Source organism: Cyprinus carpio, chromosome B3, assembly GCF_018340385.1.
Source record: "Cyprinus carpio isolate SPL01 chromosome B3, ASM1834038v1, whole genome shotgun sequence".
Taxonomy (NCBI): Eukaryota; Metazoa; Chordata; class Actinopteri; order Cypriniformes; family Cyprinidae; genus Cyprinus; species Cyprinus carpio.
Window position 1 is genome coordinate 19504081 of NC_056599.1, and position 15187 is coordinate 19519267.

The 15187-nt window shown below is 36.7% G+C and overlaps 1 protein-coding gene across 6 annotated transcripts in view; it reads left to right on the plus strand.

Moving 5' to 3' along the window:
* The first annotated feature begins 298 nt into the window (after nt 1–298).
* The window catches only part of LOC109061437 (protein sidekick-1-like), a 297368-nt gene continuing 282479 nt past the window's right edge, over nt 299–15187 (plus strand). For 3 of the 6 annotated variants that reach the window (XM_042720114.1, XM_042720116.1, XM_042720118.1), the window contains exon 1: nt 299–1396. In XM_042720114.1, the coding sequence (XP_042576048.1) occupies nt 1072–1396 (325 nt within the window). In that variant the 5' untranslated portion in view covers nt 299–1071. The remainder of the gene's footprint in view (nt 1397–15187) is intronic. The other 3 variants (XM_042720115.1, XM_042720117.1, XM_042720119.1) reach the window with 1 other exon arrangement.

Below are 15187 nucleotides of genomic sequence, written 5' to 3' on the forward strand. Positions count from 1 at the left end.
CACATAACTTTCAGCAGGCTACTGGTTTGGTGCATTATGCTTATTAGTTTACCGAAAAAGTCGTTTAAAACGCTACAGAAATGTTCCTTTTGTAATATTTATAATTAAATGTAGCCTATACTTACGACCCGCACTCACATTTGTTTTAATATCCTCTAAGGCATATTTGCGATACGTATAATTCTGACCCGTGATACATAAACACACAGCACTGCTGCAATGCTCGAATCTCTCTGAAGGACTGTATAAAGTATTGCCTCCAGCAGCGGCAGCCAATGAGTCTTTAGCGGGGCGGAGGTGAGTGAGAGAGAGACTGCAGCTCTCAATGGAAGTTGCTGTAAGTGCGCTGGACCTGTACACTACATTATTTCACTCGCTTCAGTTCGCTGTGAGCCAGAGCAACGCACAGCCGCTTGTTGCTTGAGCTGCTCAAAAGTACGCTTGGGATACCTTGATATCGATTTAGCCATTCGCTTTTATAATCATATTCGCCGCGGCGTTTCATCATCAGGCACTGCCGGTGAATTTAAGAGAGGTCTTATTAGTACGCATACAGTTTGTGGGTTGGTTTAGGTGGCTTCATGCATGCAGCCGTCTGGATGGATGCTTATCGCTAGTTTGTGTACATCAGTCGAGCGACAGTTTGGTTGGTTTATGGTTTGCAACATGTTGAAATAACAGCAGGAGCAGCACTACATCTGCAAAGTAAGAGTGGCGTTCTTGCGACTTTTTGGGGATTATAGCAGGCTAAGTGAGTGTGCTTTTAAAGTGGGCTAAATGCCATTTACGAGAGGAAATAAAAAGGGCTGACTGGATCCTGTAAAGTGAATCAGTTTGGTGTCATCAGTGTAATGCATGAATGTAATTACCGACAGACTCAGTTTATACATAAACCCATAATGACGCGTGAGCAGTGATCGCGCGCAGTACCTGCATTTAACTGTTAATGAAAAGCACATTATTTGCCGACATCACCGGGAACTTTCGACTGGATGTAATGCACGCGTTGTGACTGTCAGTTCTCGTTCATAAAGAGTTCAACTTGCGGAACGGAGCGCACGCGTTACCGGAATGGACGCCGGTGGATCTGATCCCACAGAGAGACAATTCACAGGTCTGCCTGAAGCACACAGAGCTGGGAGACACAACACGGCAGAGGAGGAGGACAGTGTTTACTCAGGAGGCGACGCTTCCCGTACTTGCTCAACAGCACTTCTCGCATGTGCGGACGAGAATGCCATCATGTGTGATCCTAAGAGCGCTTCCACCAAGACGTTTGCACGTTTCTCCGGGAGGAATGTCGGCGGGAATGGAAAGAGAAAGTTTGCGTTGTGCACTTGGAGTTGGTGGGCGTTTTTCTGCATGCACGTCCACGTGTTGAGAGCGGTCACACAAGGTAAGAAAAACGTATTACCACCTGAAGGGCTTTGGATATGACACAGCAGCTTCATATAAGTGTTCTGATATATGGGTGTTCAGTTAGAGGCACTTTTCACTACTTGAAATGAAACTGTCTAAACGTGTAGGCCTCATCCATCGAATAAATATCTGACATTGGCCTTGATCAGATTTCAAGTGAATTTTGGTGTAATTGTATAGGGTGGAGTTTTGATGTTATGGGTGATTATAATTTTTTTTGACACGTTTTTAGAGAGAACGTTGAATAAGCCTTGAACAAGCTAATGCAAGTTATCTAGCTAGCAGTCATTTATGGAAAACAATTGATCTTCAAAATGTTTCGCTTAATAGCAGCAGCAGGTTTGAAAATACTAATCATATACATCAAAATAACTGAAAATGTTACATGTTTTTAAAAAGTTTATTTGCATGGTAGAATTATTTTAAAATATTAAACCTATTGAAGGAGGAATGTTTAAAAGAGTGGAGAAAATCTATTTTAGAAATTAGCACTGGAACAGAACAAAAGTTTAAATCTCTTTTAATCATTTTTTTAAGTGAGAAAAGAAAAGAAAAACTGTGTGAAAAAACTAAAACCTTTAAAATAATCCGAATGGACATAAAAAGTTCCCCTACTTGAAGAATCAGTAAAATTCTGTAGCTCAACTTAATGGTTTCATATTGGATATTATGAATGGTGCATGATCAATGTGTTTGACACTGATGTCATAAGACTGCCAAGCTTGATTTCAATGATAATAGAATGTCAAATATCTGTCTCCCTGTGCAACAGACAGTTGAGCTGAGATCGCTGGACCTGAACAATAGAGGAGTCATTAGGTCAGACTGCATGCATGGTCACAGATGGCATATGCATCCTTTGGCTGTGATTCCCTCTGTAATGTTTCTCATACAGGGAAAATATGATGCCTGCATATGCATAGTGGGCCACTTGGGGATGAGAGTAACAGTTGGCATGCTGAGAGAGAAAAAAAAGAGTGGTTATTGCTGTTAGAAGAACTGTTGATGTATGTTTGCTTTATGTATTGTGCTGTTATGAACGTGATGATGCAGCTGGTTTTGATGATGCAGAACTGGTGCAGTTTATTTTGATGAAATTAGTTATTTTAGACATTGGGGGGTATAATAGAAACGATCAGCCATGTGTGACTATTAATGTCAGGCTCTTTTATTCTTCTGTCAATTTATTTTTATTGAAAAATAACCAAAACAGCATGCCTCATTAAAAAGAACATTTTTAATTCCTTAACATGCCACAGATTAGAGTCATTTTCTCTCCGTAATCAAAAGGATAAATGATCTAAAAAAAAGAGACACAAATTCTTTTGAATACAACCTCATTCTGCTTTAAGCTCTTTCCACCCACAATACGTGTATTTTTGTCACTTGTGCCATTTGCATTCCTGAAGGCACCATAAAATTAGTGGCAGCAATTTTCTTTATGGGGAAAACAACAACAACTGATGTTCAGTAAGGGATTTAAAGGGGTTTTAACCAGCTGACTAGATTGAGCTATAAATATAAAAATTAATGACAGAAATATGTGAAGCCTACAAAAAGTGTTTTGTTTTTATAAAAAAGAAAAACTGTGACTTCTCTCTACAAGAAGAAGCAGAATTAGCTACCATCCATAACACATGTACTTTGCCAGTCTGAAATATTCAAGTGTGAGGTCCTGATTTGTGTGTGAGTTTTTTTGCCTTTCATGATAAACACTCACTAAAGATAAAGCCCTGTCAATATAGCAAAAGAAAAAGTGTCCACTTAAAGGCATAATTCAAAATGAAAATATGCTGATAATGTACTCCCCTCTCAGGCCGTCCAAGATGTAGATGAGTTAGTTTGTTCATTTAAACAAATTTGGAGAAATGGATCCTTTGCAGTTGAATGGGTGCCGTCAGAATGAGAGTCCAAACAGCTGATAAAAAGGAAAGGACGTAACACGTGGCTATGTATGGTGTCCCATACTTGGAATTTGTGGTCTGCATGTAACCCATCCAAGTGCACACACACAGCAGTGAGAAGTGAACAAACAAACACACACACCGTGAACACCCCCCCAGAGTAGTGGGCAGCCAATGCTGCAGTGCCCGGGGAGCAGTTGGGAGTTTGGTGCCTTGCTCAAGGGTCTCACCTCAGTGGTATTGAGGGTCCTACAATCCCTGCCAGTACCAAGACTTGAACCCGCAACCTTCGGGTTACAAGTCCAACTCTCTATCCATTAGGTTACGACTACCCCACAAGACATCTCAGTAATCCACAAGTAATCCACACAAATCATTAAGGCAGTATACCTTTCAGACAAGACAATGTTTACCTTTCAGGCATACAATTTTTCACTGGTGAATGAATAAAGTGTTTTAGCTGGAAGCAGCAGTTTAATGTTAAAAACATATTGATGATGGATTTCTTTATAACAAACACAGAGCTTTTTTGTTTCACAAGACATTCATTTATGGACTGGAGTCGTGTGAATTATTGTGGTGTTTTTATCAACTGTTTGGACTCTCATTCTGACGGCACCCATTCACTGCAGAGGATCCATTGGTAAGCAGGTCATGAAACGCTAAATTTCTCCAAAGCTGTTCAGGTGAACAAACAAACTCATCTACATGGATGGCCTGAGGGTGGGTGAACTCTTCCTTTAAGGTATATTCTTTTCATATTGAGTGAGCTTTAGAGTAAATATCTCCAATCTTAATGCACCATTTGGAAAAATAAATGAAATGACCAATCTGTTATTTGAATGTATAATGAACACTGGCTGAGCTATGCTCCAAAGTCTACTTTATATACGCCTCTGTGGTTACTAATTAACTTTAAACATACGGAAACAGTCCTTGAATGTGCTCTTAAGAGGATGCATTGACCTCATATCAGCCGAGAAATGGTAAAGCAGACAGCCTTTTTCTGTGTGTGTGGAGGCGTGCAGTAATCGTAACTCACAGTTGCAATATTTTATTGCATGCTTCCAACTTTATTTAATTTCTAAAGGTTCAGCGAAGTTGTTGAGGTGCATGCAGTGTCAGCCAGTTCCCAAGTCCTGTGTCAAGGTCTTTTGATGTTTGGAGAGCTCCCAGCACTGTTCTGGGAATAGGCTGGATATTATTGATTTGAATTGAGAAGCCAACAGAATTATCGGAGCTAGCATATTGGAATGAGGTTGACATGTTAACCTTTTTGCTTTATTCAACGTGGCAATATAAATCTGAGTGTTAAGATTAGGTTTTTAAGCTCTCAAAGCCGCTGTTATTTTTATTTTTAGATAAGCCAAAAGTGGGAACATTAAGAAAATGGTCACGGTTTGTGTGCGAAAGACAAAGTTGCCATTTATACTCTAAAAATGCTCTTGGCTCTCATATTGATGCGGAAAAACCTGGGCAAATCTGGCTTTTTGCAGGTGTTTATATTTGTCTCAAATCATAAACTTCTGCTGGCAGTTGAATTTTCTGGCTGCTTGGGTCTGGCAGAGGACCACAGTGCCCTTAAAACCAAACACCCGGGCAGAGAGGGAGTTTGTCAAGCAGTAGCAGGTGCACAATCCCCTGCCGTGCTTCTAGAAAGGTCTCTGGGCTAATGATGTTTGTACCAGAGCATTGTGCACGTAAATGTAGTTTCGTCCACAAGAAAGTGCTGGTGCCCCTGTATATCATCTGCTAGATGTGCCAGCAGACACATCCACCCGACTCATTTATGGCTGTAAACTTTTAAATTTCATTGCCTCGCCATCTGTGCAATCACCTCCTGATAAATCTTTCATTTTCTGCAGTGTCCTTCTGCATCTGAAGAATATGCTTCACTTTAGATAGAAAAAGTCAAGTTTCATATACTGTACATGTGTTTTAATGTGACTTGCAAACTTAAACATTTGGTTTTGTGTTGATAATTGAACACTGCTGTAAATATTTCAAATTACGTGATAGTGTCAGGGTGATACAAATGAGTAAAGTTTTGCACCATATGGCAACAAAATGATTCATTCAGAATAGTCACTGTCATGGCATTACATTTAAGATATTTGTAGTAAATTATAATAGATTTATTATATATGTGTTATGTATACACACATGTTTAATGCAGAAAAACAAATATATATTGTAAAGACAAATGAAAAAAAGAGAAAAATGTTTTTGTGGAGGGGCAAGTAAAATATTGGTAGGACAAATAGAAATATGAGCTTCTGGGGGCAACTGGGGGTTGAGTCCTGCTGCCATAATTTTCTGATTATTGATTTGTACACAAATCATTGTGAATGCATGTAATGCAAGAGCGGACATTCATTTCACAGCTGTGCAGTGCTGCCAGTTCATCCAGGTGAAGGATGCCGCATAGTATTTCATGTCAAAGTTGAGGAATTGCCTCCTATCTTCTAAATTAAAATGATGAGTACAACTCCTGGCATGACAAATTGTGTCAGTTCTGCTTAACATAAATTCCATTTTTTTTTTAGTTCCCTTTCATGTGCTGCTTTAAAGAAAGGTTAATCATCAAGACTGTTGTTTTCATAAAGGTTAATGAAATTAAGAGTTGTTTTTCCATGAGTAACATTGGGTAAATTAGCCGTTATTTTATTTCCTTGATTGTAATGCTCAAACTTTGATTGCGTTTACAACTAATTGCAAAGTGAATTAATTTTTATGACCAGATTTGACACTTCAAACCATATCTCAAAAAAGACTTACTACAAACTTGTCGCAAAGCAAAAAAAAAGATTCAGCAAACAGTGAATAAATGCATTTAATTAATGTAATATCACAAGTAGGGTTGCAAAGGGGTGGAAAATATTTGGAAAATTTCCACAAATCCCTGGAATATTCCAAAAATTCCTGGAAGGTTTCCAAAATTTCTGGAATATTTCCGAAATTTACTGGAAACTGTCCACCTTTTTGCAACCCTAATCACAATACAATACAGACTAAATATCTATGGACTTGGTAGTTAAATGTGAACTTCTACTGAAAGAAAAGCTTGTTTTATTATAAACACAAAGTCATACTGAAAAAGCCTCACTGAACATCTATTGGTACTTGACAAGAGCACATCTCATCACAATTAACAAGATGTGTGAGTCATTATGTTATCAGAACAGGCTGTCAGTGTATGTCAAAGCAATCATGAGCTATCTGTAATCAGCACGGTTTTAAATATACAAAATGCATCAATACCTTATTTAATTTCAATTGTTTTTTAAGTGTTCTGTCATAACAGTCGTTAAGGATTGGTCACAATGGCCATCTACATTAAACAACAATCTAGTCAATTTGACAACTGAGGCTCATTGGAAATATTGCACCTGAACGTATCAATACAAACATTTCACTGCAGTTTCCAGGAGGAATGAACATGTGGCAATAAAACACCAATAAAATGGCAAATCCATTTTCTTTGGTTAACATTATATGTTGAGAGTAGTGTATGTTGTTGGTTAATTTCAACTTTAATAGAGCATTAACCTTTTAGCGCCATTTTGTATCCACAGGTTTGTATCCACCAGAGAAAAAAGATAGTGCCTTTTGTGGATGTGTCATCTCAAAAGTGCTGCAAAATGAGCTTGGGTTGCAATTTGTAAGTTTGATTTTTTTTTTTGGTTTGTTTGTTCCTTTTTTCATTTTTGTGGTGCTTGGCCAATATATAGTACATTTTCCTGTGTTGTGTTTTTAAAAATGCATCTCCAGACCTCTTGCATTCTGTTCCTTTCTGCTGCACTCTGCCTAGCTCTGTCTCAAGCCCAAAACCAGCTTAATTATATAGAGTTTTCCTTAAGACTAATTAGCTAACTAGTTTTTCAGGCAACCCCCTGACTCTAGGAAATTTTTCATTTCGTATATCTCGATAATTCACAAAGCCTTTTTCATAGAATCATAGTTTAAGCAGAAAGGCAAGGCTTAGTTGGACAGAACTACAAAATGTTCATTCTTCATGTTCATAATTTTAAATATGAGCTCATTTGGGATCTGCCCAAGGTTGAGTTGCATTTCAAATCTCATCAAGAGTAAAATGGATTGCTTCTTTATTATTGCCAGGGTTCAGATGTAATGGAATAGAAAATGAATTGGAATTTATACATTTGAAGAATGAGTAAAATTGAAGAAATATATTCCTGATGAAGTCAGCAAGAATGTAAAGCTGCTGACCTAAAGCTAACACATCGGGACAACACTGGGAATTAAAACAGATGACAGACTGCCACAAAGTAAGGTTAAAAGTATTGAATGATTCTGAAAAATGTTAAAAAAATAATAATTTTACATTCTTTAATTAAAAAGTTTAACTCTTTTTAATATGTTTGTTGTATACTTGTTGTGCAGATATATGACCATAACACATTCCTGCTTGAGTGACATTGATTTATTATACTAAACGTTACTAAGATTCATTACTCAAAATTGTAAAGTTCATTCCCTGAGGATATATGCTACAAAAAGTTAATTTTCTACCAATTTGTGGAATCAATAAATGATACCAGTTTTATTTTAAATTTCTTTGTGTAACTTCATGAATTCTTTGGCGCTTGATTACTTTGGATAATATTATTCACAGTCAAACTCAATGAGAGCATTGACTCCTAACACTCAAAGAGCTCTGAAAGCAATCTGTGTTTGTCATGTCATTAACGTCATAATAGGTCCAATTAGTTTATATGATGTTAATATTTTTGGAACAGCATAACTGTTAGTCATTCCAAATGATTCTGTGTTTTTGAGGAAATGATTCAATGACTCGTTGATAAAGAAAGTGAGATTTTGTTCCTGAATGAATCTGTCTTTTTGAACGAATTGGTTGAAAGGATGATTTAAATGACTCATAGAAATAATAATCATAATAATTAACTCACATGTCGCCATCTATTAGCATAACAATGTAACAGTGTAGAAATCCCACAACTAATATACAGACTTACGGTCTATATAGAAACTAGCAAGCATGGAACTATTTAATAATAGTAAAAATGAATAAATAGACAATATTGATAAGCAAATAGACATCACATAACAAAATGTGTTCAATATTGTAACACTAGGTTGCATTTAAAAGGCTGCTCTTTGATGAACGTGTTGAAAATGAATGCTAGCAAATTTTTGTCACAAAAAAACTGATTAATTGCTGCTACATCGATAAGCTAAGCAGATCGCTCTAACTGACAAACCATATCTGAGAGAGAAGCATGCATTTCAGAGATTCATATATTTTTAAAGAATACCTAAAAAAGGCCACTGAGTAAAACTGCTCTGTTGATATGATAAGACGGGTGATTTACACATATAAAATGTGTCAGTTGTGTCATGTCTTTAACATTCAAAGGGATCCAGGCAGTCGAGCAACTCGTGTTCATCAGGTACAACAGACATGTTTGTGGTGAATAATTTATCAGATGATAACAGTTGCTCAGCCTGTCTGACTGTCGGTCCCTAACAGGTTTAGACAGCACTTTTTTTGATTTCCAGTTATTTTAGCTGACATTAGAGCCCATTTAAAGAGTGTAGTCACCTGTTGTGATACTTGGCAGGCTTGCAATCTACCGCAACAATAAAAGTCTTTGAACAATAACAGTACTCCTGTTTATAATGACTCCCATATGTAAGCTAATAAGATAATTCCTGAGGTTCAGCTGGAACGCTTTCAGCTATTGTGTATTATAGACACAAGATGGACTTGACTCATGCTAGATAATGGGTTTTGCTAACTCACATGGCCAGCGGTGACCTTTCAACAGTCCTAGATATTTTTGTGTGGGAACCAAAATTCAATTTCATTTTTGCTTTGAAAGTCAAATCACAGAGACACTTCTAGCAGTTTAGAATAGCAGTGTTTAAAATAAAATTTGATTTGACCTGTTGCCTCAAACTTTATGTTATATACTTGTAGGCTATATTTTTTTGTTATTTTTTTTTTATTGTTTGTGAGAAGTGAAGTATAGTATAGTTTAATTTAAAAAAGTTTACTTATTGTGGAATATACAGAATATACAGTGTGAATTGATTTTTTTTCTGACACTTAATTGCACTTTGATTGCAGTTTAATTAAAATAGTTTCAATTTATATTAAATGCAAATAGCTGAACTTTAGAGTGCTTTTTGACATCTTACGTCTTTACAGATACCTTGGCAGCGCTAGTGCTGTGGTCTACCAGTTGAGCTAAAGGAACATAATGAAAATTCCTGGTTGAATAGATGTTTTGGCAGAATATTTGAGCTATGGCATAATCTTTCATTCTGGTTGGATAGATGCATGTCGTCCAACATAGAGAACAGGGAACTGAATTGTGTGTTTTGTTCCTTCATAAAGCACGCTCACCCACACAATTATTGATCACACAGAACAAAACCCTCTCGTTCTGATGTCCACAGTTTTATCTCGAATCGCTCCCTCGCCTGCAGAACATTATGTTGAATATTAACACAAGCAAATATTTCTGATCCTTCCATGTGTTGTTTTTTATTCTGAATTGGAGCTCATGAAAGAATCCATTTTGTGCAGCATTGCTGATAAGTAGGTCACCTGAAATGTGATTAGACACTAGACACATGTGAAGAGCAGCATGGGAACCAGATTATGGTTTCACAATAACACAGTTGTTATCAGTTGAAGTTTCTCAGTGGGCCACAAGAGCAAAAGTTCAGTCAAGCCAAAGCAGGAAACACCTGTTGAAACGAGTCGCACCGCCACTATGCAGAGATTGGCACAATGACATTCGAAAGCGAATTTGCGCAGAAAGCCACTTTAATTGCTGAAATCGTAAATACGCAGGACCACCTATTAGCCCGAGCTCTCAAACTCTTATTTGAAAAGAAAGGCTGTGAATATGGGCTCAGTCTCCAACTAAATGGCTTCGAATAAAGTGTGATAAGTGATAAATTTTTTTCACACACTCAGCATTTCCTCTCACTGCTGGATCGTTGTCATGTAGACTTTACTTTTTAATATATGACCGCAGGACTCCATAGGCAATCTGTCATCAGAATCGGGTGAAATGATGAGGTCATTTACATTTCTTCACTCCTTCTATGCAAACACGCGCCGTGCCTTGAATGTCATCATGAGTGGAAGCGGATTTGCTTATGATTTGCACAGATAATGCTGCCGTGTTATTGAAACCGAAACCGCTTGAGCTTCTCAACTGAACTTGTGCGTCTGTGAAAAATGATGTCCATTATGAAAGGAAAAATATTTTAAAACTCTTTAGAAAAAGCTTTTATACCACTTTCAAGAAAATTTAAATATGACTAAAATTAATAGCAATTTTTATTCACACCTTAAATTAATGTGAGTGTACGTATCTTAATCAATATATTTATTTCCCCATCAATTAATTTATAAATATAAATAAATTCTCCAATTTTATAGCCTGAACTAGGGCTATAATAGTAATAATAATAATGATAATAGATTATGCTGAAATTAACTTAATTTTCTTTTCCTCATTATGATATCAGGACAATTATCCCCCCCCCAGAAATATAAAAATGACTTCAGAAATTAATTCAGAAATGACTTTTTCCATGCTTACACACACCAATTTTCACTAATAAATTGCTATAAACAGTTACAAGTAACACATTGAGTTATCTTACTTTCTTGCAAAACATACTCCAGTAATCTGTAAATACACATATTTTTTTTACAGGGAATAAATTCAATTTAGCCTATGTACTGTACTTTTAAAAAAATTAATTAATAGATGCAAAAAAAAAAAAAAACAGGAACAAAAAATGCCATTGATCCTTGTACATAATGTGAGAATGTGCAATACAGTGCAATATTTCTAATCATAAAAGTGAACATGACTTTGCATAATGATATATGTACGACTTGAATTAACTTTCAGTGTTAAAGAATGAATTCTATAGATGTGCTGCATTTGTTTTGCCATCTTATGCACAGGCTGCACAACAATGTGGGTATATTGATTGAACATTTAGCCCATGTTTTCAGTATGCATACAGTATGCCATGGGATTGGCATCTCTCAGATGCATTGGAGATGTAGATGAAGTCGGCTCCATTAAGGTCTTTTTATGCTTCATTAGTTAAATTCAGGACTTGCACAAACAAATACTGATGTACTTTTCCCATGACTTTTCTCTCCTTTATTTTGCCTGGCTGTATTGTAGTTCTCATATAAAAAAGATCAAGGCTGATAAACCCGGTCGTCCGTTTCAGACTAAGTTCCTGAAATTAACCCCTCAGAGGATGCTGGTGGGTTTATGGGTAAGCATTTACATGCACTCAAAGCTGAATATTTTCAGTAAAAAGCTGAGCCTTCTGTGCCCCGAGACCATACATTTTATTTTAACATGCCTCATCTTGTGTAATAGTTTTGAGAGGAAACAAACATTTTTGCAAACATTAATTTGACTTTTCCATTATGTATGTGCGAATGCGGCCACTGATGTTGAATGCTGTAGGATGTAAGATGCTGTGGCAGGGCAGTAGGAAAATGAGCGCGACAGGTCGATGGGGGGCGGGGGGTGGGGGTGGGGATGGGGTGAGGAGGGTGTGTGACTCTGCCAGCTGTGGTGACCACTGGGGTACAAGTGGCAGGTGGTTGATTTGCACCGAGTGCACCAGTTTCTAACAGCTTGACCCCAACCCCATGACATCATGCTCCCTATTGATGACTGTGCGGGACTGCACTCACATTTAATTATGTTGATTTAAATGAACTTTTTGCCAGCGCTCCACCTACTGCCTTCTAAGGGAGCGTCTTAACTGAAATTGACCCATGTAAGTGAGTGAGTTGGAGCGGTTGTGTATAGTGTTCAACACACAGGAGATTCTACTTGAAATTGATTTTAATAAAGGTAATATGGAACAAATACTGTAATAAGAAAAAATACACTACTGCTGTTTTTTTTTGAAAAAGAAATGAATACTTTATTCAGCAAGGGTGCATTACATTTACCAAAGTGACAGTAAAGACACATAATGTTTCAAAAGATTTTTACTTTAAATGTTGTTCTTTTGAACTTTCAGTTTCTAAAAGATTTATAAAAGATTCCTAAAGAAATGGACTGGAGTAATGACTGCTGGAAATTCAGCTTTACCTTCGCAGGAATAAATAACATTTTAAAATATATTAAAATAGAACAATACATTGAAATAATATTTTACAGTATTACTGTTTTAGCTGTATTTTAAATCAAATAGATGCAGCCTTAATGAGCATGAAACCTTTTTTAAAACTTTAAAGGTCCTACCAATCCCAGATTTTTTTAAAGGTAGTGTAGATGTCAAAATCAATATTTTTTAAATCATTTTTATTATTTAATATTGTAACCTAATAATATTTTTACTCTTTTTATTAATACCTTTTAGTAAACAAATTATGAGTACACACTGACATTTACAGTAAAATACATTTTAGGTTTCACAGACTTAACTAAATTAACTATAATAAAAAATGTGTTTCTTTAACTGGTATAAATGTTAATATTGAAGTACTAAAGTCTGTTTTGTACCATTGTAATACACTGATAACTATACCAAAAGCAGTTGGTGATATGAAAATCACATGATGATTAATCAAAACTCATCACAAGCAGCTTTTGCATAAGCTCAGGAGAAAAAAACAGCAACTAATATATAGAAGGTCACAGTGTCATTCACACAAACACTAAACACTATTATGGTTACACACAATACTGAAATAATGCAAATAACATTAATTTAACAACATTAGATGTAAGATAATGTAGACAACTGATAAGAAAAACTAAGAAGAAACAGTTATTTCAGATGTAAAAAAAAACAAAACATCAATTGTGAAGTGCCATGCAGGGAATTCTGGGACTGTCAATTTATGTTTTTTCACTGTAAATTATACAATGACTTGTTTCTTTTCACTTCCAAAACTGTAATTTAAACAGTATTTTACTGTAAAATTAAATTACGTGTGTTAAAGAATTTTTTCTGTAGCATTTCTCACTGAAGCAGTTGTCTCATTGCCTCAAAATACTGCCTCTGTTGGCATCTCACTAGGTTCTGAAGCAGAGCACATGATTTAACTCCTAATACTTCAGTAGGCGTATTCTGTGAGGTCATTATCATCTTTATGTCTCTACAACTCATACTGATGGATCCTTGATTTTGTAGCGATGTGCCAGTACGAGATTGTTGACCGAAATGTCAGAGGATAGTGAGATGTCAGCTGATGAACTCAGTTGATAAAGTTCCCAGTATAAGCGCACACTTATTGGCAAGGCCATGATAATCAGGTTAATCACGGCTGTGGAAGATGTAATTGTTCTTGTAATGTGGAGAAATAGCTAGTGGCTGCTCGCTCTCGTGTCTGCATCATTGGGTAATCCGCTCCTCAATAATACCGGAGGCTGTCGGATCCACACCATTTAAATGTTAACATCCGTGTCCCTTAAATATTACCATAAACATTTCTGCAGCCTAATTGATCTTCAGTAATTGTGGGAGCAAATGGGCAACATTCATCTGAATTACTGTGCTTCACTGCTCTTTTATGGCACATATAGATTGCAGACTGTTTACTCTTATCATCCCATGCAACGAATGCATATAATGACAATGAACGTGGCTGAATGAATGCACATGGTTGTTCAACAATAGTATGATTGTTGTTCAGATGCAATAAGAAAGTGCTTTTACCCCATAGACAGCAGGACAAATTGTGATTGGGCAGATTACTGTAGGTTTTATTGAAATCCAACAAAGCCAATGTCTTTGATTGTGTATGATGCATGATGAAGTGCTTATTAAGATGCATTATCAGACAAATGAAATGCAAATCTGCACTCTCACTGGGCCATTTTTGACTCTTGACATAAAGACACACCACTTTCCCAGAGCAAGCCAAGTTTATTTCACAATCATCAGCACAATGAAAGCAGCGACGACAGAACCTTGACTAAAAAAAAAAAAAAAAAACTATATGATAGACACACATTCCTTAAAGCACTCAAGGGGCATTTTACTGCCAATCGTGGACAAAAGAGCAATCTAGCTGACATTTGCATCATATAGACTTACAAAGTATTGCTTCAAGCATTTGGATTAGTTTCTGCAGTTCTCAGCCAAGAAATGAGCCTGTGTGCCGCCAATGATTGTGTCAGTAAAATGAAATCCCCTCTAATGCCCTTAGACATTGCAACAGAGATACAGTGCAGCTGCTAATGTGCTTTCCACACATTTATATCAAGGTAAACAGTTTGCCGCCCATGCTCACGTAAAATTACATGGTCAGTTAAGCCTGAATGATCATTTCTGGGTAAGTAATTAATTGTAATCTTTGGGCATCTAGTGTGGGCCCTGTATGACTCAGGTGCATTGTGGGAGAACCTGAGCATGTGCTAAGACCTTCACAGCCACCCTCCCAAGTTGTACTTCTCTACTGTAGATACAATTAACATGCTTGTGTGAAATGGTGATTCAACCGGAAAAAAACACCCATTATGCTGTCTTGATGTAGTCAGGGGCAATGCATCTTGGGTGATGAGATTGTGTTTGTATGCTTCTTCAGGTTCCCTGGCTTCTACTGTCTTTATCAGATGTGTGTGTGTGTGGGAGGGTCAAGCCGTAGTTTCTAATAATGGAGTTGGTGGTCTACATTTGTAGGTTTAGATTCTGACTCACATTCAGATTCTGTGAATCCAGTGACTTCAGGTGGTACAGTGGCTCTCAGCTGGTTTAGCTTCAGAATGCAGATTTTACATGGGATTAACCTGTAAGAGTTTCTCTCTTCTGTTGAACACACACACACACACACACACACACACATATAAAATATATTTAAAATATAC